This window comes from Cynoglossus semilaevis, chromosome 9 (assembly GCF_000523025.1).
Source record: "Cynoglossus semilaevis isolate Cse_v1.0 chromosome 9, Cse_v1.0, whole genome shotgun sequence".
Taxonomy (NCBI): Eukaryota; Metazoa; Chordata; class Actinopteri; order Pleuronectiformes; family Cynoglossidae; genus Cynoglossus; species Cynoglossus semilaevis.
This window is the reverse complement of record NC_024315.1, coordinates 8,061,057-8,088,925: the sequence shown is the minus strand read 5'-3', so window position 1 is coordinate 8,088,925 and position 27,869 is coordinate 8,061,057. Positions and strand designations below refer to the sequence as shown.

General features: G+C 40.5%; 3 protein-coding genes across 4 annotated transcripts; 2 read left to right on the top strand and 1 right to left on the bottom strand.

Annotated features, from left to right (window-relative positions):
• The first annotated feature begins 520 nt into the window (after positions 1-520).
• ptpn9b (protein tyrosine phosphatase non-receptor type 9b) lies at positions 521-11,757 on the top strand. The gene is made up of 13 exons (XM_008316966.3): positions 521-553; positions 2,402-2,545; positions 3,657-3,746; positions 3,963-4,087; positions 4,695-4,800; positions 5,618-5,728; positions 5,811-6,724; positions 6,827-6,923; positions 7,747-7,816; positions 7,959-8,037; positions 8,220-8,370; positions 8,456-8,663; positions 8,980-11,757. The coding sequence occupies exons 1-13, from the start codon at positions 521-523 to the stop codon at positions 9,201-9,203; spliced, it is 2,352 nt and encodes a 783-aa protein (XP_008315188.1). The 3' UTR covers positions 9,204-11,757.
• adamtsl7 (ADAMTS-like 7) lies at positions 11,602-18,697 on the bottom strand. Its single transcript, XM_025058475.1, has 13 exons — positions 18,655-18,697; positions 17,107-17,150; positions 16,498-16,627; positions 16,232-16,407; positions 15,806-15,908; positions 15,401-15,577; positions 15,124-15,253; positions 14,576-14,798; positions 13,848-14,033; positions 13,575-13,748; positions 13,311-13,490; positions 12,936-13,080; positions 11,602-12,785 (listed from the first exon to the last, which is right to left on the bottom strand). The coding sequence occupies exons 1-13, from the start codon at positions 18,695-18,697 to the stop codon at positions 12,631-12,633; spliced, it is 1,866 nt and encodes a 621-aa protein (XP_024914243.1). The 3' UTR covers positions 11,602-12,630.
• Positions 18,698-20,727: 2,030 nt separating this feature from the next.
• Positions 20,728-27,253, top strand: melk (maternal embryonic leucine zipper kinase). 2 transcript variants are annotated; one of them, XM_008316965.3, is made up of 18 exons: positions 20,728-20,877; positions 21,061-21,172; positions 21,261-21,346; positions 21,663-21,779; positions 21,871-22,014; positions 22,110-22,178; positions 22,748-22,840; positions 23,064-23,162; positions 23,371-23,439; positions 23,669-23,767; positions 23,937-24,023; positions 24,218-24,349; positions 24,470-24,634; positions 24,745-25,036; positions 25,951-26,047; positions 26,348-26,504; positions 26,627-26,730; positions 26,807-27,253. In XM_008316965.3, the coding sequence occupies exons 2-18, from the start codon at positions 21,094-21,096 to the stop codon at positions 26,982-26,984; spliced, it is 2,067 nt and encodes a 688-aa protein (XP_008315187.1). In that variant the 5' UTR covers positions 20,728-20,877; positions 21,061-21,093; the 3' UTR covers positions 26,985-27,253. The 2 variants fall into 2 exon arrangements, with proteins under 2 accessions (XP_008315187.1, XP_008315186.1); XM_008316964.3 differs by having other exon boundaries at positions 20,746-21,172.
• Positions 27,254-27,869: the final 616 nt, after the last annotated feature.

Genomic DNA, 27,869 nt, shown 5'->3' with positions numbered 1-27,869 from the left:
ATACACTTTTGTTGCATGTTTACAGGATAAATATAGAACACACTTCTCTTTAACATTTATTGAAAATGGCAAATATATCTATTCAAGGTTAGTGCGTGACTGTCTCTTCCGTGATTTTTCCCATTAGTGAAAAAGAGGCATATGAGGATTTTTTAAAGAAATGGTTAAACCTTTCATCAACAGGCGAACTAACTGAGAAGATTAAGAGGTATGGGGAGGTTGTTTGACAATTATATGCAAGCTTTTTAAAATGAGAGCGTCTGGGCTTTTTATTTAAAACAAAACATGGTCTCCCAAATTATTTAAAGAAGTGGATTATTATAGCAACATTAGATAATTTATTATTAGGGACTGAGTTTAAGTACATATTTCTCCATCATAAATTAAGAAATAATATATGTCCCCACTAATGTTTTGATGTATGTGTGGAAAAGTATTTGTTGTGGGCGTGGTCTCGGTTTGTCTCGGGCGTGAGCGGACCTACTGAGCGTGCTCTCTTAGCTGTTGCGGAGGCTTCAAGATGGCGGAAGCCCTGACAACTCAGGAGCAGCTGGTAAGAGTCTCTTCGCGTTTTTTGTCTTAACTACCCGTCGTGTTTATTTATTACGCGTGTCACCTGCGTTTTCTCATAGAGGCGGTGATTTTTCTGCATATTTTATTAAGATTACTGTTCCCGGGGGTGATGGTGTAGTAAATTCCACTGGCCCGTTCGCACCCTGACTTCGGTGTGACTGACAGCCCCTTAGCATGTGTGTTAGCATGATGGCGTTGGCTCGCAGATCGTAGTAGGGATCACAGTATTGGCTGTGGAACACGATTATGTATTCTCCCGTAAATGATGCTTTATTAATATAATATTGTCGAACGCACCGTGCTTACGTATACTAGGCCACACACTCTACTACTTGCTCCACTGGTTTCATTCCCCATGTTTTTTTGGGGCGGGGGGGTCGCTACCCATCCCAACCACCACATGTAACCTAGCCGTTACTAATGCTAATTGCTATTGTTGATTTCCAGGGACTTTCCTCGAAAGCGTTTTGGCCAAATACCAAAAGTGGATCAAACAATATGCGAAGGATGAAAGTAAACTGATGATTGTTCCAAACGTCAGTTTCCATAACTAACAACGATACAGAAAAAATAGACCAGAATGTCGCCGCTCAAGGGGAGCTAGCTATCAGATTTACAGTCGAGAATTCACAGAAGTGATTATCCAGTTCTTGGCATTGTTGTTGTCATCACTTTCTATTAAAAAGGTTGGCTCGACATCACTTTCTAGTAAAATGGTTGGTCTGATATGCTCATGGACCACAAACACTCCTTAGTAACACGGCTAATCTGATGTCAATTTCAGTTCAAGATTCTTCTGGTGTATTTCGGAGCTGTCACCCGTTCATTTGTCAGTGTAGCAGTTTAGTAACGGCTCCACACTAAAGCGATCCCCTTTCTTGATGACTAACAAGCCATGCCTTTCCTTGAATCTGTAACGTCAATCGATTAACTCACAGGTACCACTTGCAGTAGCGACTTCCTGGAATATAAAATCGCTGGAAATGGGATTTGTTTTCTTGTTCTTTTGAACTCACTGTGGGATTAGTCATGTCCTGCAGCTAATGTTCTGTTACTGGTGAAGACATGTCTTGTGTATATATAAAGCATGATCTGTCATTCGTCGCAAAAGCACACCTTATATGTTTAATCCGGACACAAATCTGGATAATTTCATGTTAATGATATAAAAGTCCGGTTCGACATTTGTTAGTTGGAGACAGCACTAGCTGAGTACAAGTGTTTTATATATTTTACAGTTGTAATTTGGAGAGTTTTTCTGTGGCCAGTGTCAAATTCCATTGCTAAAACACGACTCTGGTTTGTATTTAGTTTAGTTTGGTCATAAGACCCCAATAGTTTAACAATCTCTTATCAGCTTTTCATCACATCGTAAAGATGTGATCCACTGTTAATGGTGGTTGTTAACATGTAGATCATGAAGAGTTTATTTTGGCTAAACTTGACCTTTGCATTGTTAATATTTCTTTATTTTGTTCAGTATTAACATAAACTGTTTTTTACCATCCAAGATATGGTGCATGCTGTCCATCTGTCACCCCAGAACTTTTTCCATTATCCGAATACTTTTAAGAAATTAATACTTTTTGCCTCTGCTTGTAATTTGTGTGATTCACAGTCATCTGCTTATATAATTTTTTTTCACTTTCTGAGTTATGGGGTATTAAATTTATATCAAGAAAACAGATAAACCTTGTTTACAGAAGTCATTCTCCTGGAATTATGTGTGTTAATCGGATGCCATTCTGCCTGTAGGTTTTTCAACTTAAGTGTCTTCTCATGTAAGGACACTTCATTGTTACTTTTCATTTCCCTCCCATGTGTCTAGGCAGTGGAAGAGTTCCTGGGTGAAGTGCGGAGCAGAGAGCAGCCACGCAGTGCCGGGCTCGTCTCCCAGCCAACAGCTGTGAAGTTTCTTATGGCCCGCAAATTTGATGTCTCCAGAGCTGTTGACCTCTTCCAGGCGTACAAGGTACTGCAGCAGTCTAAACTGACATCCCAGCTGAAAAGACCTACAGATTCTTACAGATCTGATAATTATGTGTTAATGACTAAGGCATATTTAATATGAGGAGATTTATCTATGTCTTTAAAGCATATACTAGTTCTTGAATTTATTTTAAGTGCTTGGACTTCCTTAAATCATAATCTTACTCAACAAATGTTTGGAAATCAATCTTAAATTCAATTTTTACTACATAATACTCAGAAAGACACATGGACATTTTGGCAGCAACAGACATGTTCTGTGCTTTTGTTAAGGAATTCACTAAATCACAATGTACCAAAGTTGGTGTGTAGTCACATGAGGTTGAACGGTCATGAGCTCAAGAGCTGTGAAAGAAAGTCAGGAATTTTTTTATAGCAGAACAGCAAACATCAGTGTTTGTGCGTTGGGCTCCAGGCAAATGGGGTTTTGTCTGCATCTGTGCATAATAGGTACACAGAGAAATTCCAATTAAGTCAGTTTTGCTTAACAGTTTTCCTGGAAAAGAAGTATCAAGTCAGGTTCGCATTTAACAGTTTGTTTTTCAGTACAGAGTTTGCCTGTTTGTGCGATAGTTTTCTTCCTGTGTTCTCATTTCCTCCCACAATAAAAACACTGTTGGTTTAACTGGATACTCTTAATTGAGGATATGTATATATGCCAGTGTGAATGATGTTTCTGCCCCTAAATTTGACTTTGTGATAGACTGAAGTTCTTGTTGATACCTGCTGAGTTTGGCACCATCTCTCTCACAACCCTGAATAGAGCTGAGCAGTAAGAGACATATTCATGAATTTAGCAATAATATGTTTATATTTGCTCCTTTTAGGGAGCAATAATATGTTTATATTTGCTCCTTTGCTCCAACATCATCTATATAAATTCAGTTTATTGTGTCAGCTTAGCATTTCAAATTGAATTGATACTAAAAATCATGAGTAAAAATTTGTTGTTTTTTTTTTTTTTTACCTTTCAACAAGTAAGTTAAAATGATCAATTAATGAATTAACAGTTAATTCCATGTTTTTTGGCTCTGTTAAGCATCTGCCTGCTGACTGACTGAATATTTATCATCTCCACTGTCTGTCAATATTAGAACACAAGAATCAAAGAGGGCATCATCAATATCAACCCTGACGAGGAGCCTCTTCGCTCTGAGCTGCTGAGTGGTAAATTCACAGTCCTGGTGAGTTCAGTTGTCTTTAACACATTTACAGAAAAGAGCTACTGGTTATTGTTTAGTAGAAACATCTAAATCGTTATCATTTTGGGGTTATTTATGCAAGGAAATACATAAACCTTCTCATGTTTTTTATGGTTTAATCACTAATGTGCCCTCTCAAACACCAAGTAAGAACTTTCATTGGTGCAGCGTATATGACTTCCTGTCTGTTTTTACCAGCCCGGCCGCGATGCTAAAGGTGCTGCTCTAGCCCTCTTCACAGCTCGCCTTCATCGGCCAGATGTCACTACCCACAAGGCTGTGCTTCAGGCCATTATCTATCAACTGGATAAAGCCATAGAGAGGTGATGCCTGAACCATTCTGTATTTGTACAAACTGTTGCTGTTGTTTACCTCTGTTGGTTGTTTCTTACAAAGCTTGAGACAATTTAGGTTTTGTATTAAACAAATCACAGTCTAAATTACAGTCTAAATTAAAGTACTGGAACAGTTTCTGTCTATCAATTATCTGCTATTTTCTCGTCAAAGAGATTGACTTTTTGTAACTAATTATTTAGCTTTAGTCCAGTTATTTCTGAAAGTGCAGTTATTGTCTAAAAGAAGACAGGAGGGTGAGGAGTTTTTACAATATTACCAAGAGAGAATTTGGTCAATAATGTTGGTACCTGGGGCTCCAAATTCACCCATGAGAAAACTGCAGACCTGTAAATACAGATTAAGATATAACACACAATAGATGAGGTAACTTGATCCTGCTAAGGTGTAAGCATAGTTAAGACTACGTTAAGCCAACTGTTCAAGGAAATGTTATAATATATTTGAAGAATGCTGTCCTGTGTAAATGTTGACAGTATGTTGGAAGTGTAGGTCGTTTGTGTGGTTTATTAATACTTTATTTCCACGTTTCACAACATGTTTTTTTTTTCTTCTTTGGTACGTCTTGATTTACAGTTTACAAACTCAAAGAGATGGACTCATATTCATATATGACATGACCAACTCCAGCTACAGCAATTTTGACTACGAGCTGTGCGTCAAGATTCTTAATTTGCTCAAGGTCAGTATCTGAAACATTGTTGTGCACTTTCTTAGTTCAGTGTCACAATAAAATGTTCGACACAGTAGAATTTGTATCAGACTTATTTGTGTCAGGTTTATGATAATGACATTTGCCAGGTATAGAATATATAAGCTCTACAACATTTGGTGTGTGGGTGCATTGTAATAAAATACAATTAGAAATAAAAAGCCTCAGATGTAAATAATAACAATAATAGGTCCAAATCTCATCTTCCATCCCAGACGATTCAAGAGCAAGGTCAAAATCTCCACTGAATAGTAAAAAAGGGTCATTCTATTTTATGATCTTATGGCAGTTGGCTTTATTTGCATCAAAGCAGAGATCAAAGTCTAGCCGGGCTCTTGACTTAGCAGCCAACTTAGTTCTCATCCTGACAGTAGTTTGAGAAAAAAAAGGAATATTAACCAGGAGTAAAGACAGCATTGCTTTAATACGTCTTCAGCAGTCAACTGGTAGACATGCACAGTTCGTACTCATTTTGCACAGGAAAATTATTAAAACTACAAATTTCTATAGTATCATTATATCTGCTAGGTAGATAGGGTTTGGTTTGTTCATTTTTAACGGGTGAATACAATTTTACTTTGTACACTAGTTCATATAAATGACAATAAAAATATCTCGTCTATTTTAGTAAGACAAATGGCTTAAAACAGCTGTGCAATACCATGTACTTTGTGGAACGTGCCCTTCTATCAGCTGTAAAGACAAATATGTATATATATATACATGCATAATATATAAAATCTGATATGTTGTTAGGATGTTTAAATCAATCCTCTCTCTGTTTCAGGGTGCTTTTCCAGCACGTCTAAAATGCGTCTTCATTGTGTCCTCACCTCTCTGGTTTCGGGCACCGTTTGCAGTCCTCCGTTTGTTTGTGCGTGAGAAGCTGAGAGAACGGGTAAGTTTGGTCATTTTCATCAGAGTAACAAAATAACAGAACAGACAAAAAAATCATTGTTTCTCTATATCCAAAATTTCAGGTGTGCACAGTAAAAGCTCATGAGTTGGTGAATCACATCCCAGTCTCCTCACTTCCTGAACACCTGGGTGGGACATCCCAGTACAGCCACGTGGCTTGGATCCAGTCATGTGTTAATGTTCAAACCAACACTGTCCAGGGGGACACACCAGAACAGGACACACATGACTGTGTGGGATGCCTGCTACGCTCTTACACCTTAGAGTGCAGCAACACAAGCGCAGGCACAACACTGTCCCATACCCATATAAATACACAGCTAGGTAGCGAGTTAGCCATCGCTAACTCCAACTGCTATGATGACGATAATGCTAACCCACAGAACCACTGTACTGTGGTGGATGGCAGGACTCGAGGCCTAGGCCAGTATCAGCAGAGCCCACATTCTGGAACAAACAGACTGCAGGGAAAACACCAACACTGGAACGGCTCAACTGTGAGCGAAGCCAACACGTCAGCCGTCAGTGGCCCCAGTCTTAATGCTAACATGAATGGTCGTGGCCACCAGGTTCCCCCTCAGTCAAGCACGCCACCAGACACGCCGCTTTCTCAGAAAGGTGATGGCGACGTGGTGGACGGCAAGGAGACAAACTCCGTCCGTAGACCTCAGAGCGACGGTGTCGAATGCGGGGGTGAGGAGGTCGTTGAAGAAGGAGTAGGAGTGCCACCGTTACCACAAAAATCTCTGCCTCGTCAACCACACCAACCTTACTCTCAGTTCCCGGGCTTATCTTCATCATGTGATCCCGATGATGCAGAACGATACATGGACATGTCTGTTCACATGCCTGAGGAGGGCGGCATGACGGTGCAAGAGCTGGTGGAATATGTGAAGAGAAAGAAGAAAAAGGGGATTTATCAGGAGTACGAGGACATCCGCAAGGAGCCACCTGCAGGCAGCTTTGATTACTCCAAGTAAGAGACAAAGAAATGTTCTGTCCTCCCCAGTCACTTTATGCAGTGACAGAAAACACATGACCTGACTTTTAATCTGCTGTTTCTGCCGTGTTTCTTCAGGAAACTGTCCAATCAGATAAAGAACAGGTACAGCGATGTTCTCTGTCTGGACCATTCACGGGTGAGACTGTGCCAGCTCTCTGATGATGAGGATGAGGTAATATTACATCTGAAAATCTTCCTTCTAAAATCTGGGTTTCACAATAAATCTTCACATCAAACTAAAAACAAAGCTGCTTGAAAGAAATGGCTAAAGTTTTCAAGTCACTCAGGTTGTTTTATTTAAATGTTGCTCCATATTGTGCTGAAAGGTTTCTGGAGAGGTTCTGAACGATATCGCCAAAATATGTTGTAAAAAAAGCAATTGAAAATCATTGAACTTATCTCCCTTTTTATCATTTAAAACAGATGCAAAAATATGAATTCACCAACAACAAAGTCTAGTCGTGCTCATCTGCAAATTTTTGAGAAATGAAGACAGCTCTTAGCCATTTTAAACGAAAACATGATTTCTCTTTTTTTAACCATAATTATAAAGCCTTTACTTTTACATTTATAATCAGTGCTAAGCTGCTACGTGGCTTGAGTTGCAGGTTTTACACTGAAACAAAAGTGGAAGTTTACAATGTGATGGAGCTGTTATTCTGCTGATCAGTCAAAACTGGCCTAGATGGATTCTTTTGTTTTCATTAGATTAACACTGCAAAAAATGTAGTCGATACATGCTCGAATGTTACACTGTAGTGTGTTGCAAAAGGATATATAGAGTGGCATAAAAAATAAAAGGTAAAGGGACAGAATTAAAGAAACAGTGAGGCTTTGTGATACAGTCGTGTGTTGACTTCATCTAGATTGTTGTGATGGACATTTCTTGGTGTTTCTGTCTTGACTACTGTATTTTACAATCAAAGAGGTCACTTCACTTCAGGTGTTCCACTTAATAGATTACATTCTTACACCACATACCTGTTTATTTGCAGACATCGGATTACATTAATGCCAGTTTCATGGATGGGTACAAGAGAGGCAATGCCTACATTGCAACTCAGGGTGAGAAGCTGTTTAAAACATTAAGGTTTATATGCAACATGTTTTATGTATTTGTTTTTCAACATTATACTGTTCCCTGTGAATAACAATATGATACTGGTCTGCTTTAACACTAGCATCACTTGTGTTTTGTCCCCTCTAGGTCCACTGCCAAAAACGTTTTGTGACTTCTGGCGTATGGTGTGGGAACAAATGGTACTTATTATTGTCATGACCACCAGGTGAGGGAACCGTCAGTGCAGGACTGACACTGTGGGAGCAATTCCTGACTTAATACTGAAATGGTGACCACAACAGTTTCTGTGGACCTGTTTACAAATGCACACGTAGATAGTGTGTGCATGTGAATGATGGCATTAGGTGGTGGTTTGACTGGCGGTTGTACGTGTTTTGATTCTCACAGGGTGGTGGAGCGTGGACGGGTCAAGTGTGGTCAGTACTGGCCCCTTGAGGAGGGCAGGACAGAGCAGTATGGATATTTTTTAGTCAGGAACACACAAATCCAGGTTTTCCAGGACTTTAAAGTCTCCCTTCTTGAACTTTACAACACCCAGGTGAGACCACATTGAACCGCATGTTTTTCCCTCTAATATTTGTCTTCAAATTGATTATTTAATCTGACTGAATGTTCTGCCCTAGTCTGGAGAGAGCAGGGAGGTGTGTCACTACCTCTATGTCAGCTGGCCCGACTTTGGGGTGCCCAAAAGTGCCTCTGCAATGCTGGACTTCCGTGAGCATGTACTTCAGAGGAGGAAAGATGCGGTCCAAAGACTGGGGTCTGGTTGGACAGGCCCTCCGGGAGGCCCTCCTGTGGTTGTGCACTGCAGTGCAGGCATCGGCCGCACAGGTAATTTAAAAGTTCCAGAAAACTTCAGATGAATGAGAAACTGTTATATTTATGCGTTGGAAAGGGTGAATGATGTTTAGTTTGAATATATGAGGAAAGTGAATAAATCAGTTCAGTTCATAAATCATTTCCACTCTGCCTACGGCCTGTTGAGGAGATAAAGACTGTTTAATATTCCTAGGATTATTCTTGTATTTGAGTCCTGCTATGCCGTGTGTCAGTTACATTTTTGGTTTTATTGTAAAGCCAGTCCTCTATGTTTACTACTTTACTACTATTAGAGTGCATGAAAGTCTGATCTCTTTTCAATGTACAGGTACCTTCTGTACACTGGACATTTGTCTGTCCCGGCTGGAGGACATTGGCACAGTGGATGTCTGTCAGACAGTGCGACGGATGCGTACACAGAGGGCTTTCAGCATCCAGACATGGGACCAGTACTACTTCTGCTACACTGCAGTCATCGAGTACGCCCAGCGCCATGGAAAACTGAGCCCAGTGCAGTGGTCTGACTCGGACATAGAGACTGACAGTGAATAAGAGTCACACGTAGGTCTAAATTCACGGCAGTGGGAGAGCCAAGCTATGCTGAAAATAGGAATGAAAGGCAAAGGAGTGGCTTTCCACAGTCAGGAGACCTGACTGCTGGGCAGAAGAGACAAAGGATGGACGTCTTGTTTTGGCTCCTGATGTAACGATGCACACTCCCACAGTTGCACTTCCTTTACACCCGTGAATAGATGGGGGAGTTAAAGAGCTGTGGGAGGAAAACAGGGAGTGTTCTGTTGCGTCACTGAGAGTGCAAACTGTCCTGCAAATGTGCAAACCTATTTTCATTTGGCAAACTTCAGTGGGACTTGGCCTGCCCTGAACCTTGTTGACCAGAGGGTTGTACGAGTTGTAGCATTTTTATATTGACTTGCACATGAGGAATGAGACACTTGAACCATGCCCGTTAGAGTCCTCCAAACCTCCACTTTTCTTTTCGTATTTCATGTTCCTTTTCAGCCTCACAGCAGTCAGTGTTCACACTTCAAATGTCCGGCTGTGAAAAGGTGAAACTTGAAAACTCTTATTTTTCCTCTTGTGTGTTAACTTTTTTTTTTCTAGGAGGAAATGGTCATAAGTTTTAGTGATGATCAGTATGTGAGCCATTTGGTCCATTTCAGTTTTTTCTTTTATTTCCTTTTATATTTTTATGGTGCATTTTCTACATATGTTCCATGTTTGTGCATATGGAGACTAACCTTTTAAGCCAAAGTCCTCTCCCGAATGCTTGGATGTACTCATTGGTGAAATATTATAGACTGAAGCCCGTGTAATTTCTTGTAACATACATTTATATATTGGTGTGCATTATAACACAACCTCTGGAAAAGGCAAAAAATGTCATTTATTTGAGTTAACCTTAAAAAGACTTATCTATGTAGTAAGCCAGGCTATGACAAAGTACTGAAAAGATATCAAAATGCAAATCTGTGATTTGTCAGGTCTAAACCCCTCTACTCCCCCGGCCCCCAGCCCTGTGTTTTGATTGGACTTTCCTCAGTACATGGGCCTTAACTCGATTCACTGCCTTGTTCTCAGATTTTAACCATACCTGCAACTTCAGACTGTGTTATTTCCCCATGTCTTCTTCTCTTGTTAGAAATCTTACTTTATTGTTGTTTGATATTGAGGTGTTCAGCCTCAGATAATTGTGCCTTCAAGTTTCCTTAGGTCAATGTCTCACTCGTATAGTAATAACACCCAAGTGTGCACTGGCATAGTATACGTATGTTGACTATGTGCCACACAGGACACCCATCCTGCCTACGGTCCAGTACATCGTACACTACTTCTAAATAATGTTACAGTAGTGAGTTATATGGGACTAAGCTCTATCCTGAGACATGGCTATTCTTGTATCATTTGTCCTCAGGGGGTAATTCTAGTGTTTTTTGCCCAGTGTCACAGATCCATTTCTGGGTTTGCCTCTGGTAAATTATCATTTAAAGAAAAAAAGCTATATCAACCTTATTTTGTATTTTTTACTGTATTGTATCCTATAATATTTATGTCTTTGTAGAACCTAAAACGATATTGAAATCAGTGAATGTCGGTACATTGTTACAACTAGTTATTTCATTGGATAAGCTGAACAAATCAGATGGGGAGTGAAGTATGTGTAAATATATAAGTACATGTACATATATATCTACATGCATGTATATATGTATGTATATATTTATACATATATTCATATGCGTGTACGTGTATATGTGTACATAAGTCAAATATAAATATATACATGTATATGTGCATATACATATATATACACATATGTTCCTAATACGTATATATGTACATATACTGTACATTACTGTACATGTACATTTATATGTTGTTCACAAAGAATCCATCTCTTGCCACTGTATTTTCAGAACTGACTTGTATAAATGGTAATTGTTCATTCTAGAACAATAGTGAAGTGGTGTTGTTTTTACAGTTTTTTTTTGTCCATCTTCTCAGTTAAACTGACATAAATGTCTTACTGTCTATTCACAATGCCAAGGATAAAGAAAAAAAATTCAATATGAGTGAAATCGTAAATAGGACAAGAAACAAGTCTTTCTTTTCCCAAAAAATGTGGTTGTAATCTAATTAAAAAAAATCAAAAAAAGATTAGTTTTTACCAGCATGTTGAGAGAGCCTTGAATGTTTTCAGGTAATGATGTCCAAGCAGTTTTGTCAAGAAAAATATGGATGTTTTGGTGAATGTGGTCCCTGCACCCCTACTTGCCAAAGGCCCAGGTTCGTCCTGAAGATGTTTTACTGTCACACGCCCATTAGCATGGTTTTATCAGTGCAGCCAGACTCTGGAGCAGGTAGACACATTCACCTAGGATAATGTATTGCTCCACAATAAGCTTTGAGTCTTGGTCCCTTTGCTGTTTTCTTTTCTTTTTTTTTTATGAGAAAAAGAACACAATGTGCATTTGTCATTGCTGTTGATTTCATGTTTATTTTTGGTCATCTAAATTGTTAGGATTGAATTACGGCCTTTTACATGCTGTCAGCCCAGCTGTCCCATTAAAGCAATGGTATTACTATCTTTCATGTGTACAAAGTAGAAGTTCTGTCTATTTGACTCGGATAAAGTGATGCACATGCTGCCCATTTAATAGTCTTGGTTGACAACTAAAACAATCTGGGAGGAAGAAAACGAGTTCAGTGTGCACTCTGGATTCTTTCAGTGAATTTTAGGTGATAGCAGTTCTCAGAGCCACCAAAGAGTGGCACTGTGCTCTAAAAATTCCTGAACACCACTGCAGTATGAAGCCTAGCGAGTTGTATTCTTTTTACATACCATACCATATGTGACCCATAATCAAAAGGCCCAAAATATTTTTTAGGTATGAAACAAGCACAACAGCCTCTTAAGGAATGTTATTTTTATTATTAAATTTAAAGTTAAATTACATTTTTAAAAATGACCTTTTAAATTCCTACATTCTTAATGGGTGCTCACTTTAACAGTTTGCTGTGGACAATGACTTTATACCTTTTCTATAGAATGACAACAAATGAACATTATGGTGTGGTAATGTACCTTTTAATCATTCTTTAAGGTCAGCTAGTCCAGTCAGTTGAACATATCCACAGATTGAGAAAGAAGCCGTGGTTAGTAACCACAGGGATGAAGCAGCTTAATAATCTTTGGACTATTTTGAACGCATGTCAAGAGTCTGGTGGAGGCAGGATTCATACGTGAAAAAAGACAAGACGTTTGAGCTCAGACCCTTCACTGGAGTTGTACACAGTTCTGTTTAAAGTTACATTATAAAAACACTATAGTATGAGGTTGTTCATTAAAGGATTCCAGCTGATTCCCTCTGAATCATTTACAGACTGTGTCACTGATTATAAGTTAAACAGTCATTTTCACATTTCTGTTGTTTGCACGGTAAACTCCGTCCTCAGTCCATCACCTTCTAATGTGGTTCTTCTGAAATGAGTTGGGGTATGGTTTCTCAGCAAGGGAGCAGGAGGCGCAGCACACACTTCTGTAGTAGGTGTACACACAGAGTCTGGCTTGAACCACCACCACACAGTTATTATACTGGTCGCTGCACGATGGACCTGGAATTAAAAAAAAATGTGGTTAACAAAGGATAGAAACCTCTCGGGGAGGAATCAACAGTGGTTGACATGTTTTTTTTTAATGGTTTAGAAATGTTAGAGAACAGTTAACAGGAACAGAGTTACTGCCATTTTATGCCTGTAACTTACTTATTTCAGCCAGACACGGTTGTTTATTGCATTCTTCTCGACTCTCTGGGGTTAAATTTGGGTCACAGTGGTCGCTGGGGGCAATATTGTCAGCAAGACATCGAACCTCTCGAACACGGTAGCCACCGTTACAGGAACCTGAACACTGAGGGGACGTGGAAAGAGAACGAGCATTTGATGAATTTGCTTGATGAACTATATTTGAGAGCAGGCCACATCCTCTGTAGTAAAGGGAGTGAAGCCACAGGTTTGAAGGCTTTTTATGAGCTCATAGCTTATAAAGTGAAATGTTAAATGTATGTATTTGCATAAATTATATACGTGCATTTTGGTAGCCGAGTGTGTACGAGATTAATGAGACATGAAGACACTTACTGCACTCCACTCTGTCACATACCACTGGACACCACAGGGCTTTAGGCTGCAGGTCTGAGCTGTCATTGGCTGAGGGAGACTTAAACATTTAGATTTGTCTACGACCTCCATGTGACCGTTGTTGTTGATCATACAAACCAGATTGCGGGTTTGTGTGCCATTTCCACACTCTGCAGAACACTGAAAGAAGACACATTTAACAAGTGAAGCCATCACTAAAATGACACTTGTGTTGTGTCTGTGAGTATACAGCATTAGTAATACCTGACCCCACGGTCCTGTGTACCACTCTATCCTGTTTCTGCACGGCCCTGAATCACAAGACGTCTCTTCTGCAGGGCGTTCTCCTTCACAGCTGTCCAGTGGAAGGTCAGTCACGTGATCCATCAGGCACACAGCAGTCCTGGTTTTGTTGCCTTTACCACACTCTGCAGAGCACTGAGGATTATCACACACACACACACACACACACACGCACTATGAAGTTCAAATGTACACCTGTTTTTTTAAATTCTGTATGAAGAGTTTCTGTGTTACCCCTTGGCTCCACAGGGAGGTGAACCAGCTGCGGGCACATGCTCCCATGTCACAGTTCTGCAGTGTGTCTGGCTTCAGGTTTTTGTTACACTCCTCGTCCTTCTCCACATCACCCTGGTTACTCACACACACCACCTCTCTGCTGCGTTGGCCCACACCACAGGGCACTGAACACTTTTTGTGGAAAAGAAAAAAAAATCATTTTGAAAATAAATTATTATTTATTTGGTGTTGTAAATGTCCACACATTACCTATTTCTTTACAACTAAGATCAGAATTTACAAAATTGAACTATTCCAGTAGGGTGTTCAAATAACAACATCTGTATCCTGTGTATTTGAGCAGTGCTTGTTTAGTTGTAGGCTGTGCTGATATACTGGCAGGAATTGAAGAAAGACACTCAAAGATCTTCTTCAACAGCTCTGATTCTCTTTTTCATAGCCATGTGCTGCCACCTAGCAGAAGATAATTTAATTGCTCTGCCTGTCACATATTGACGAACAAAGAAAGTTTTTTAGCAATAAATAAATAATAGTTTTTGGACCAATTAGTTGAAATTGGAAAATGTTCCGCGGCTCACCACAACGATCTCTCTCGGCACACTGGTGTAGTATCATCTGACTGATTTCTAACTTAATTCCTGTGGTCGACATATGTGGTCAAGTGTGTGTGTGTGTTAATTTGTGTGTGTGTGTGTGTGTGTGTGTTACTGCTTTTGTGTTCTCACAGAGCTCCACTCTGATCGGATCTCCCATTGGCTGCATATTTTTAGCTGACAGGTTGACTTGGTGACTGGTTTTTCAGATGAGCCACACAGTTCTGGTGCCACAGTGATGGACGACTCTGTCCCATTACTGTGGACTTGTGTGACCTGACGACAGATGATCTGGCGGTGCTGAGTTCCAGGCCCACATTTAGTGCTGCAGTCTGACCACTCCCCTACATCCCAGCTGTGGGTCAGTCACAGGAAACAGAGAGATGTAGGTATAGGTTATGTAACAGGGTTACGTGTTTTTCTTGGTGATGTTTGAGTTCACTGTAACTCTCCTCGAGCAGACAACAAACCAGCTCTCTGACTTCATTTTGGTTGATTTTTATTTATTTATGATTTTAAACATCTCATGCAAGAATTTCTTTAGGTTTAAAAAAATAGAAGTCTTTAGTCTTTCCCTTAAAAATTGAGAGAAGCACACAGTGAAGTTGTGAGCTGTAGAAGTTAAGCAGTCCTACAGTCAGATGATCAAGCGTCTGTGTGTGTGTGTGTGTGTTTCTCACTATGCGGGGCAGGCCTGGTTGTTGCAGTCTTCTTTCTTTAATGATGGTTTAAGGGCAGCATCACAGAGGTCAGCAGACACCATGGCCTGTGTGTCCCCGTTAACACAGTCCCAGAGCAAATGACGGCTGCCTGGCAAAGGTGCACAAACACACACAAACACAACAAAGTTGACAAGTCAACACATGTTGAAGGACTCCAGGGACATTTGGACAGTCGTCATAACAAGTTGTTCAGTGTTTGATTGAGGGTTTATTTCTGCCTGGACCATTTTCTCACCATTACCACAGGTTCTACTGCACTCTGTGTGTCCACCCATTGTCCAGGTGTAAGTTGGCTGAGGTTGAGGGGTCACACTGGGTTCAGGGGGGACCTGATTGGTAGAGGGTGTCTCCTTGGCGATGTCATTGTCAGTGATGTCATCTTTCTTACTTGGATTAGATGGTTTTACAGTCCCTACGTCAAGACAGATAAATGAGACTGATGCAGGCAGACAACAGTGTGGAGAGGTGACTTAGATGTACAGGAGAAGAAGACCCATAGTACCCTAGTACCATGTACCATTCTAATACACCATTACAAGTGAGGGGAAGGCTTTCACTGAAACAAATCAAATAAGAGATGATTTTGAAACAGGACACCAGAAGGTGTGTGTGTGTTTGGCATGTGGGCACGTGCACTTACCCAGTATGTTGGAGGAAGCGTCTGGTCCAGGGGTTGGCTGTGTGTTTTCTAATGGTACATTGTATTCATAGTACACACTTGGACCTGGCTGCTGATAGATCAACTAGAAGACAGACACAGAGGCATGACTGTTGTGTTGGATCTGTACTGATATATTATATTATATTATATTATATTATATTATATTATATTATATTATATTATATTATATTATATTATATTATATTATAGACTCATAACTGTCCAAAAAGAAGGGAATGTGGTATTTAAATACTTTGTAAAACAAACATTCCTAAAAAAAACATTTAAAAGCAAATAGAAAATAATTTTAAAAGATAATCATAATAAATTAGGCTCTGTCATATTTTAATACCTAACTGTAGACATAGACATAGAAATACTGCTGTTTGTTATTTAACTTCTCACATAAACATGCAGATCCTCCGTGAGTGGGCCAGGTGCAGTGATGGACTCTCCTTTGCGAGAACGGATTTCGTTGGGCCGTCGGTATGTCAGCTGCGTTCCCACACCCTCAAAGACTCCTGGCCTGTCAATCACCCAGTTTCCATTGACGATGGAGACCCCAGTTTGGGTCTGAAGAGCTGGAGACCAACGTAAGGTTCACTTATCACTTGAGAGAAATTACTGTTGCTACAGTGTGCATGCGTGTGTTTGCGTGTGAGTGTGTGTACCGAGGTAATTGCGGCTCTTCACTGTCTCATGAATGTTGACGTTCCGTGCTCCTAGAGGAATTTCTGTGATCTTATGGTAGCCAACACGAAGGAAAGTCCGGGAGAAATTCCCCTTCACCAGCTTAAAGCCCTGCCAGAACACAAGTTAATGCACACAAAGCCATTCACTCCGTGTCACTCCCTACATCTACGATCTGCACTAACGTCTCACCATCACAGACTTGTTTCACATGACAGTTATCCTAGATTCCAATAAAGTTGGACACCATTAATGTTCTTTTTGTCCGTCCTGTTCTCCCACTCCTGCTCACTCTGTCTTGTTGGAAATCCCAAAACCTACTCAGCCAGGTCCAACAGTTGGTTTAGATTGGAGATCTGGTGTTTTCATCATCCTTGCAGAACATTTTGTCAGATTTAATGTTCATGTCTTCTAGTCTATTCATGTTGTTTTCTTTATAATTATTACTGAGATTAGTCAGAACGACTTCAAAGATTTTGGTTTTACTTGACATTTATTGTACATCTCAATAACATGAGACTTACACGATTCTACTGCATCGTAACTGTGTCTTAATGCAGATAATATTTGCATCCTTGTGCATGTCTTACCTCCAGAGGGGATGGGCTGGCGTTGTTGTCCCAGGAAAGAGCACCTGACGGTGGGAAGAGAAGACAAATGAAATGGAGAAGAGCCAGAGCTTGACATCGCAGCAGGGAGCTGGGCTGCTGCCACAGTACAGCCATGGAGAGACTGAAGGAGGACACTCACCAACACATGTACACACACATGTTTAATGGGCAGTGTGTGTGTGTGGATGGAAGAGAGAGAGAGAGAGAGAGAGAGAGAGGGGGGTGGGTTGGCGTTTAGGGCTGGGAGGGAAAAGAGACCGCAGGAAAGAAATGTTGAGAGAAAGTGTCAGAAAAGTGTACGCACAATAATTTCAAGTCAAGGTTGTGCCTCACAATGACTGTTAGAAGTGTGTGTCTGTGTGTGTCAGTGTGTGTCTGTGTGTGTCAGTGTGAGTCCTGAAGCTGGTCCAATACCAATATCTGTGCCTGTGTATCGTCATTCAGGATTGTGAGGCTTTGGACACGCATCACTTTTGATCTCTTTTCTTTTTTGACTTCTCCACCCATTTCTTGTTCTTCACTTTTAAGTCTCATCTTATTATTTCATTTTTTCATCAGTAGAAAAAAAGACTTAAAAAATGCCGATCTGACAATACTACAGTGAGAGGAGGAATGAAGATATGATATGATGAAAATATGTTTTTTGTAGTCACTTTATCTCCTGCTGTGATGAAACATAACACAAGCTGAGTTCTATTATCCACTTTCCCTCCATCAGTCACTCACACACTACTGGAATCCATCATCATCATCTAATCCACTAACATACATTTAGGCGTGGAAATCATTTCCAATTGGGAATTTAAATCCACCATTTAGGAAGAAAAACAAAACCGCGTCACGTTAAAAACATCATTATGTAAGTATTGACGTTACCTTTTCATAAACTTGTGCGATTTGAAAACATCACAAACATATGGGTGCAATTTGTTCCTTAGCTAAAGTTCTGGGCACAGGAGTGTTTAGCTCTGCAGACACACAGTGCAGCTTGTCTGTCTGGCTCTATAACTTTCCACTCTTACATTTGGCTGTCAGGAGAGAGTGCTGCTTTAGTCTAGCAGGACTTTTTAACAGAAACCTAATGTCAGCGTTTGAAGAAATTTAAAGAGATGGAGTTTTTGATTGTACGAGATACACTAATAAACCCTGTGATCCACTGATCAAGGAAAACTGTGTGTATATATATATATAGCAATATAGTATATTATATATATATACACTATATACTATATATTACTATATACTAAGATTGTTGAGAAAAATTGTAAATAAATATATATTTACAATTTTTTTCAACAGTCTTTACCAATCTGTGTTGTCAAGTTCACCAGTTGCACAGTATTCTAAGACACTGGTTTCTAACTGTTCCTGTACTGGCAGCAACTTTAGTCCTGAGTGTGATGCTATGAAGTTCACCAGTTCAGTTCTGACCCAAACATGGACTTCATTGAAAGACTGGCGTGTACGTTCTTGTCTTCTTCTGTCTCCCTCTCTTTGGCAAAGAGCCAGATCTGAGATGCAACTCACCTGGAGCGGATCCTCCCAAGTCACAGAGCTGTGACACCGGCATTCTGGGAGTCTCCAAAAGTATGTCAAGGAATACTGGGAATTCTGTGCAAGACAGGCCTCGTTGGAGCTACACTGTCTGTTTTCCACCGTGACAGCTTAATAGCTGCCACGTCTGATCGCTTACACAAGCTGTGAGTCCCTGAGCAGCTGGAAACAGCTCCATAAGACAAGGTGGGCTCCTACAATCACATGTTCCAACATACATTACCATTACCACAGGTAGTACAGTAATACACACATTATAGCAACATTTTCAGTGTATTAGGAGCCAAATGCTAATTGTGACTAAAGATGTCATTACCGGTGTGTGGTTTGCAATAGTTTTGCTGAAAATGTAATTGTGTTCATGACAGTATATAACTCTGACCCACCTAAATCAGGGTTTCCCAGCTGCTGGGCTGCGGCACATTACATTATTACAACAAATAATATTTTTTTGTTTGTCTATTCAACAGTGACAGATGTAGCAGTTAAATACTCTTCCACTAGATGGCAGCAGATGGTTATAAAAACAATAAAAAAGGAGAATTGGAGCTGTTGAAGATCTTGATGTCTTTCTTCAATTCCTGTGAGTATTTCAACGTTGTATTCAACTAAACGGGCCAAGATTTCACACTGTGTTAGTAAATTGTGAGTACATTTAAAAGTTAATTACATTTTATTACACATGCTTTTTGGGAAGTTTTTGTTTGCTGGTGTGTCGTAAGTGTTTTTCAAAAGAAAAATATGTGCCATGGTAAAAAGGGTGTAGAAAAAAAAGGGTGTATTTTCAAAAGAAAAATATGTGCCATGGTTCAAAAAGGGTGTGGAAACACTCCTCTAAGGAGACAAGGCAAGAAGACAACACTGTACCACACACTGGGAGTTAAGAGCACTTTCAACAGAACTACAGCTTGTCATCACTCTTTCACTTCTTACCTTACTCTGAATGTGGCCTGTTTTGTTTTTCACCCAACTGTGGGCCGTTTGATGTTCCACTGTCCAGAAACCAAATGAGTGGTTCTGTCATCCTGTGACACCTGGTCTTCCCCTAACCACCAGTTACCTGTCTAACAAGTCTTTTTAACAGTGATCTTGGACACACACAGCATATTAAAATACTTGTTGTGCTCAAGTTCACCTCATGTGAATATGTATTATTGTCCCTTTATTAGCAGTATTCTCATATTTTCTATTCTCATTCCCTTCCAGGAAGTTCTGATATAAGGATGTAAATATTTTTTGTAGCTTTGCTCTGGTGGTCGGGTGCGTTTAAGTGACCATGTAAATAGTTACTGTTATTGCTTTTACAATGTAGCCACAGTGAGAGTGGTTTCGTCTAGTCATTAAAGACGCAGGCATCTGTTGAGGTATATCCAGTGGTTTTTAAGCTCAGCCCTTACTGTGCTCTAATTACAGACTTGTACAAGTGAAGAAACACAACTTTTAGCACCATAAATACACCTCTTGTCAGCTGCTGTAACTGCATACCCACAGGGTCAAGCAGTTGCAACACACAGGATGCGTTCCATTCCCCCTGTTATACATACCTGTCAAAGCACATTGAAGTACTTTTGTGTTAAGAGCATACCTTGCAGGTTTTAACAGCTAATATACGTAGAGTGGGACGTCTGCTGGTTAGTTTAGGTTCCTTCACAAGGAATCACACACACCTCCGACAGTAAATGTGCAGTAAATATGTGTTTTATAATGCTGAAAAAATTGATGGAAAGTTGAAACAGAAATACAAAGCAGGGCATTTTGACTTATTTTACCTGTTGAATCATAATTGTTAAAATTGTTAAAACTGTTAAAATATAAAATAGTGCAACATGTTGAAATCCATCTTTTTTATAAATGTTCTGAAAAATTACAACGTTTTCACTGTTTGTATGTAACTATAAAAACTATAAAAAAAACTTTGGAAATATTTTAAAATCCATATCTGGCTAATAGAGAAAAAATATACAATTATTTCCCCCAATATTGGGGAAAATAATATGGATTTTAGCTTTCTAATATAACAGTTACCACAAGAGGGCGTGTCAGGGAATAGAGAAACGGAAACAGGACGTGAGGTCACGCCAACGTACGAAATTCAAACTTGTGGTGACAGAAAAAGAATCTGTAGCGGTGCATCGTTTCATGATTGTTTACTGATTTTTTTTTTTACCTCCACCCTGTTGTTTTTATTCTCACCAGGTAACGTGTCGACTTTTCCAAAAAGTTTTCGCCACAGCGACGTGCAAGCTGTATTATTATTCACGTTAGTTAGAGTTATCTGCACTTAGCCGAGCCTCCGAGCTCTCCTGAAATAGTGAGTAGAAAGAGCAGCAGCTGGGTTCGTTTTTAACACCGCTGTTCCAAACCCGTCTCTGACCGCAGGGCTGGTGTTATCGCTCGCCTGAAGAGACGAGAATGCCCGTGGAAAGAACTGAGCTCCGTGGAACAGACGAGCTTCATAGATACTATGAGGTTTACGAGACCATCGGCTCAGGTAACGACATAAACAGTCTTCAGACCAAAGCTACAATATGACTGCGTCAGTCATCTCTGTTCTTCTTTGTGTAATATTTGTTTTTTAGGAGGCTTCGCTAAGGTCAAGCTTGGTCGACACATTCTCACTGGGGAGAATGTTGCCATTAAAATCATGAATAAGAAAGATATGGGGGTAAGTTCAACAAAAGACCAAACCAGGCCAATAATATGTTTAAAACAAAATTAAATATTTAATTATTTAAGTTTGTTTTCCCTGAGTAAAAGTTAAGAAAAATGCAATAATCAAAAATTATGCAATAGAACAAACGTTTTCCTACTCAAAATCTTAAATACTTTTAAAATTGGATAAATGACATGGTTGTTAAAAGTGCAATGATTCATCATTTAAAATATGGGATTAGACCTTTTTAACAGACATTTAAAAATACAGTGCTATTTTCACCCACTTGCATGTAAGTAAAAATGTTTTCCTTTGTTTTTTCTCCCAGGATGATCTGCCCCGGGTGAAGGTGGAAATTGAGGCTTTGAAGAATCTGAGTCATCAGCATGTCTGTCGTCTTTACCAGGTCATAGAAACTGCCACTCAGATCTTCATGGTGTTGGAGGTAATCACACGAACGAGACGAATGGTTTGACTGGTAATGTGGTAGTACAATATCACTGAACTTCTGTTCTGTTCTGTACTATTTTACACAGTACTGCCCAGGTGGGGAGTTGTTCGACTACATCATCGCCAAGGATCGTCTGTCAGAGGAGGAGACCAGGGTGTTTTTCAGACAGATCGTTTCTGCCATGGCCTACATCCACAGCCAGGGATATGCACACAGGGATCTCAAACCGGTATTTATGACTTCAATGTTACAAAACCTACAGTAATGCTGACTATCTGTTATTTTACATGAGCCAAATGTGTGATGTCACATCTGCCATTACAGGAGAACCTGCTGATTGATGAAGACCAGAACCTAAAGCTTATAGACTTTGGTCTCTGTGCCAAACCTAAGGTACAGATTCATATTCCCTGTACATCTGTAAACCTGTAAGGAATTTTCCTAGAAACTAAAAAGTACAATATTTATCATTTTTGTATTCTAGTAACATTTCCAGTCATTCTTAAAAAGGCAACAACAAAAGAAAAGAAATTCTATTCCTCCTGATTATTAGTTATTTAAATAATACATAAAGAAAAGTTTCTTTTTTGCATATTTTAAGTGTGGCTTTGGAAACTGTCTCTTAAGAACCTTGATTAGTTTACATTTATTTAAAGATAACTAATTTTTAACCACCCTGTCTATAAGCCTGGGGTTATTTGGCAGCAGCAACACATCTGTCCACCAGAGTGCGCTCTAATTACTCTTATAGTTACTATATCCAGCGCATAAACGTGATCATGTATTTTAAGAATTATCGGTGATGATGCCTCAGTATCTACGTTTTTTTCCAACTGTAACCAAAACAATCCTCACAATCTAGTGTAACTCAGGCTCCAGTGTTAACTATTTAATTAACATTTTGTCATTTATATATTCTGTGGTAATCTCCCCCCCACCCCTCTCTCTCTACACACACACAGGGTGGTCTTGGTTCCGAATTGATGACATGTTGTGGAAGCCCCGCGTACGCCGCCCCAGAACTCATCCAGGGAAAAGCATACATTGGTTCAGAGGTGAGCGATAACAGCCGAGGTTGCATTTACAACTTCCAGAACCACCGAGGTTGCAATTTCAAGATTGGCCTTATTTAAACCCACAAAGCATATGTTCCACAAACCTCCTTCTTCATGGTTTCCTGATCAAACCCAGTGGTGCATGACTCTGTGCTACGGAGCTTTAAAATCCTGGCTGTTTCACAGAAAGTTAAACTCTTGCTGTGTGATGTGTGACCTCCAGGCAGATGTTTGGAGTATGGGTGTGCTCCTCTTCGCTCTGCTCTGTGGATACCTGCCTTTTGATGACGAGAACTGCATGGCCCTCTACAGGAAGATTACGGTAAGAAGGTTTTATTGTCACCGACCGTTTAGTCTGACACAGTAGGTACAGCCTCAGGCCACGTGATTCCCTGTGACTCTCCCTCAGAGTCAGGCGCTATGAGTGGACACAAAATGTGCTGCAAATGTGCCATAAAAGAACAAATGCTGCAGAATCTTTTGAGAGAACGTATCATTAAAGCAAATGTTTTGATTTGTTTTATGTTCAGAGAGGGAAATACGACAATCCCACATGGCTCACTCCAGGCAGCGTCCTCCTCATCAACCAGATGATGCAGGTCGGTCCTCACTCGTCCAGGTTTCTACATTTGGCATTAAGTTCTACTTATTTTTCAGTAATTGGTCATATTAATTCAACAATTTTAAAGACATTTCTCTGACTCTGACGTGTAGACATATTACACCGTGAACGCGCGGATGTTCTGGGGCCGCTAATTGGTGGCGTGTGTAAAGTGAAATGTGTCGTCTGTTGTCCACTGAGGTGTAGATTCCCTTTGTGTCCTGTAGGTGAACCCCAAGCGACGTCTTGCTGTTCGACAGCTGCTGGATCATCCCTGGGTGATGAAAGACTACAACAGCCCGGTGGAGTGGTACAGCAGGCGGCCGGTAGGCGCGGAGAATGATTAAGATTTCATTTACTGCAATTAGGCCGTTAAACAGCTTCTTAAATTCTAAATTTAATAATGTAGGACTCGACTGTATATATATATTTGTGTCTTTGGGTCAGTAATGAGTAGCTGTCTTGGGTTTCATGTGGTCTGTTTTCTTTTTGTAGCTGGGTCACATCGATGAAGACTGTATCACTGAGATGGCAGTCAGCATGAAGCGGTCAAGAGAGAGCACCACATCACTGGTGAAGGAGGTGAGTCATTTAGTAGCTCATGCAGGGTTACCATCTAAATGAAGCCACAATATGACCAATCAGGATAAAGGCCATAGTTGGGTCTTCTAGGTCAATGCATGCTACGTTTAAACTTAATTCATTAATGCTCAGCACAGCCTCTGTTAGATTCCCTGCCTAATATAATGTATGTCACCCTCCCCTCCCACCCCCAGTGGCGATACGACCACACCACTGCCACCTACCTGCTGCTGCTGTCAAAGAAACAGAGGGGAAAGCCTGTCCGCCTGCGTCCTCAACCTGCCGTCTGTGAGGAATTCTGCTCTCCTTCACATCAGGGATCGAAGGTTGGAGTCGACCCTGAAAATTCTACAATGCCATGCTATGCTAGCTGGTGTCTTTTTCCTCACGGTTTTTAAATACGAGTAATGAGATAAGTATAATTTTTGTTCTGTCTCCTTATTTAGATGAGAGAAGCTCTTCATTTTAGTGAGGATGAAGATGCTGTGATTGTGGGTTCGTTGGACTTTTACTCAGAGTACATTGATGATTGTCCTTGGCCGTCAGTCGCTCACCATCAGTCCCCAGGGGTCAGAGGTCAGCCAGACAGAGTGCCAAATGAAAAAGACAAGGTTTGCAGTTTTTTTTTTTTTAATTATCTGTTCATGTCTGTTTTAACAGCAGCAGAATTAGATCAGATAGATTGTTACTTACACAACATTTTGTCCACTTCTTCTTATAGAAACTGGTGTCTCCATCAGTGGAGAAAAGATCTGTTTACAGTCCAACACGGGACAGGGGGCGGAAGGCTACACCCCACCGACCGGAGAGGAGGGACAAAGACCGTGAACATGCCACTGAAAACAAAGAGAATCTTGTGACTCAGGAGAAGGACATTGACATTTTCGCTCTGCCTCCTCCTCGTACCCCAGTGTCTTCTAGGAAGAATCCTCGACACAACAAGAATGTGTTGACCACACCCAGTCACAACACCAACATCAGTGGAGGCAAAATGAGTGCAGTCTCTCCCAAAGGTAATCAAACCTGCTTTAATACATGGTCTGAATTTATGCAGTAATTGTTTTTGTGTCAACAAAAAAATGTGGCAGTAAATCAGAGTTTTGATGAGTTGCACTTACCTTTTTTTTTAATGCATCTGTCCCTTTTTCCCCCTCTGTTCCCTGCAGCTCTCATAATCACTAGTGTCACATCCACATGCCTCACATTAGCGAGTAAATTGTCTTTGGTCAATAAACGAAATCACAGCTACTCATTCATATTTCTGTGATTCAAATGTCATTACGTCCCCGAAAGTGGACGTGCACACTTATCACTGTCAACTCAAAGGTGAGGTTATTATCAGGACAGGTAATTCTGCCCACTTATCTTTAAATGAGGAACACTAATTTGACTGGAGAATCATTAAAAGCCTAATTATTTGTCAAACTGACTCGACCTCTCAGGTGTTAGATTCCATTACAAACTCAGTCATAAGGTGACTGACACACTCAACTCAGACTGTTGGTGGCAGACTGTCCATCGCTGGTCACTGCCTCTCTCTCTCTTTCTCTCTCTCTCCCCACTTTACGGCTTCCTACACCTCGGCGCACACGCACTCTCTGACATCCTTGTCCTCGCAGCAGCACTGTGGTCTGTGTGTGACTGTCCCCAGGCGTTTGCTGTGACAGGTGTAGCCGTCTCTTTCCTCTGCTCTCTGTCCCACGTGGGCTGTAGTGACATGTGTTCTCCCGCCACAGAAGTGTATCCTTTTGTGTTTTTGCACGTGTGTGTGTGACAGAGAGAGAGAGAGAGAAAGGACTTGTCTTTGAAGACCATTCTTTGTGTTCATCCATTCATACGAGCAAAGTGCTGCACTGGTTACTTTTCCACTGTTATATTTTTATTATTCAGAAGTGCAGAGGTTGCAGAAATCATTTGTGTCTTGCAGGTGGAGGCAGTGGCTCCAGAGAACACAACAAGAAGAGAACGGCAGAGAACAAGGAGCCTGTGAACACTGACATGCTGCCCTTCAGTCCTGAGAGGAGGTGAGTGACCTGTGGAATGAGGAGAGGCTTCCAGGTGATGGGATTACATGGAACAGAAAATAGTTTACTCAACACTAGCTAAGATAAACGTTTAGCTCTAGCCATTAACTTGGAGAAAAGCAAATGTCTGTGCAAACACAAATACATAACATAAATACATTAAATGTGAGAATCAAGAGCACCAAGCACAAAAACAATCAGATCACAAAAGCTGTGCTTATTTAAGCTTAATCTGCATAAACTGCAACCAAGATAGTTTGAAACGTGTGAAAATAAGGGCTGTTGGAATTTCTTCTCCAGATCTCGCTCTTTAGACATGGCTGGATCAGGTGACAGTGGAAAGAAGAAGAGAGGAGGAAAAGTTTTTGGCTCTCTGGAACGAGGTCTGGATAAGGTCATCACCATGCTCACTCCCAACAAGAAACGTGGCCTGCGTGACGGCCCCCGCAAGATCAAGGTGCCCTGATCTCACGTACTTGACTGTATTGACTAACAACGACTAAATCTATCTTTAACCAATCAGTACTCACTGCGTTTTGTCTGGTAGAGATGTTCTGATCAGCGTCTGTCCCCCTGTAGGCTCAGTACAACGTGACCCTGACGAGTCAGACGAACCCGGACCAGGTTCTCAACCAGATCCTCTCCATACTGCCCGAGAAGCACGTGGACTTCACACAAAAAGGGTAAGAGTTCAAATCCCTCAACGTTGAACTTATTTCTTCCCGTGGTTTTAAATGCGACATCTCTGCTTTCGTACAGGTACACGCTGAAGTGTCAGACCTGGGGAGACTTCGGTAAGGTGACCATGGCGTTCGAGTTGGAGGTGTGCCTGCTGCACAGGCCGGAGGTCGTTGGAGTTCGACGGCAGAGACTAAAGGGAGACGCTTGGGTCTACAAACACCTGGTGGAGGGCATTCTGTCTACACTGAGTATCTAAACGCACTTTTCTCCTGAGCATATCACTTCCTGTTTCCATTGTAGACATTCTTAGCAATAACCCTTTCAGTCATTTATTTTAATGTATAGTTGAAATACTCCTTAGGCCAGGCTGCTCTCTCAGGAATGCATGTGATGATATATTGAATTAGTGTGATTTACATGTTGAGATCTTTTACTCTACTTCTTGTTTCATGTACAGTGTTGACGTTTTATTTTTACCATAAGCATTAAGCCGAACAGAATCATCCTCCTGGGGTGTTTGTTTTGCGTCGCCGAACAGAATCATCCTCCTGGGGTGTATTTTGCGTTGTGTTTGTGTGAGAGAAATGTTTTTTTCACTGTACCTTCTAGCTGCCTCTTTCCATATTTATGTCATCATCTTGTTGTTTTACCCCCAGCATGTACAAGACCTGATTTATTAACATAAATAAGCCAAGCACGATTTACTGTCAAGGTTTATTTTTAAATGTGTTTGTTTACAAGTCTTCCATCGTTGTCTCCATCTGTAGTTGTCTTTTCTTTGACTCTGACTTTTTCATGTTTTTCTCATGTAATATTTGTGTCTGTGAAATTTTACTGGCCATGTAAAAGGAGCAAAATAAAGATTTTCTGACGAGTGTAACAATGCAGACAGTGATGATGGAGGTGGTTCTTGATTTTTATTTGCAGATTTATGGAGCAGGATTTGACACCATCATTCATGTATTCACCTTTTAGTCAGTGTTGTTTTTTCCAAGGTGGGAAAAGATGATCATTATAATTATATATTATAATTATTGATAACTACTCTGCCAATGACGAAGTGGCAAAACATGTTGCTTAACTCTACAAAATAATAAATCAACATATGTTGCAAAAGGTATGTGCGGGAATGACTTGTCAA

Coding starts and splice junctions, on each gene's coding strand:
- adamtsl7 (XM_025058475.1), bottom strand. CDS start 18,697: ATGCCGGTGTCACAGCTCTGTGACTTGGGAGGATCCGCTCCAG. Junction 17,151..18,654: donor CTTGGGAGGATCCGCTCCAG/GTGAGTTGCATC, acceptor TCCCACCGTCAG/GTGCTCTTTCCTGGGACAAC. Junction 16,628..17,106: donor CCAGCCCATCCCCTCTGGAG/GTAAGACATGCA, acceptor GTGTTCTGGCAG/GGCTTTAAGCTGGTGAAGGG.
- ptpn9b (XM_008316966.3), top strand. CDS start 521: ATGGCGGAAGCCCTGACAACTCAGGAGCAGCTG. Junction 5,729..5,810: donor GTGAGAAGCTGAGAGAACGG/GTAAGTTTGGTC, acceptor CCAAAATTTCAG/GTGTGCACAGTAAAAGCTCA. Junction 8,371..8,455: donor TTGAACTTTACAACACCCAG/GTGAGACCACAT, acceptor GTTCTGCCCTAG/TCTGGAGAGAGCAGGGAGGT.
- melk (XM_008316965.3), top strand. CDS start 21,094: ATGCCCGTGGAAAGAACTGAGCTCCGTGGAACAGACGAGCTTCATAGA. Junction 22,015..22,109: donor CACACAGGGATCTCAAACCG/GTATTTATGACT, acceptor CTGCCATTACAG/GAGAACCTGCTGATTGATGA. Junction 24,635..24,744: donor TGCCAAATGAAAAAGACAAG/GTTTGCAGTTTT, acceptor TTCTTCTTATAG/AAACTGGTGTCTCCATCAGT.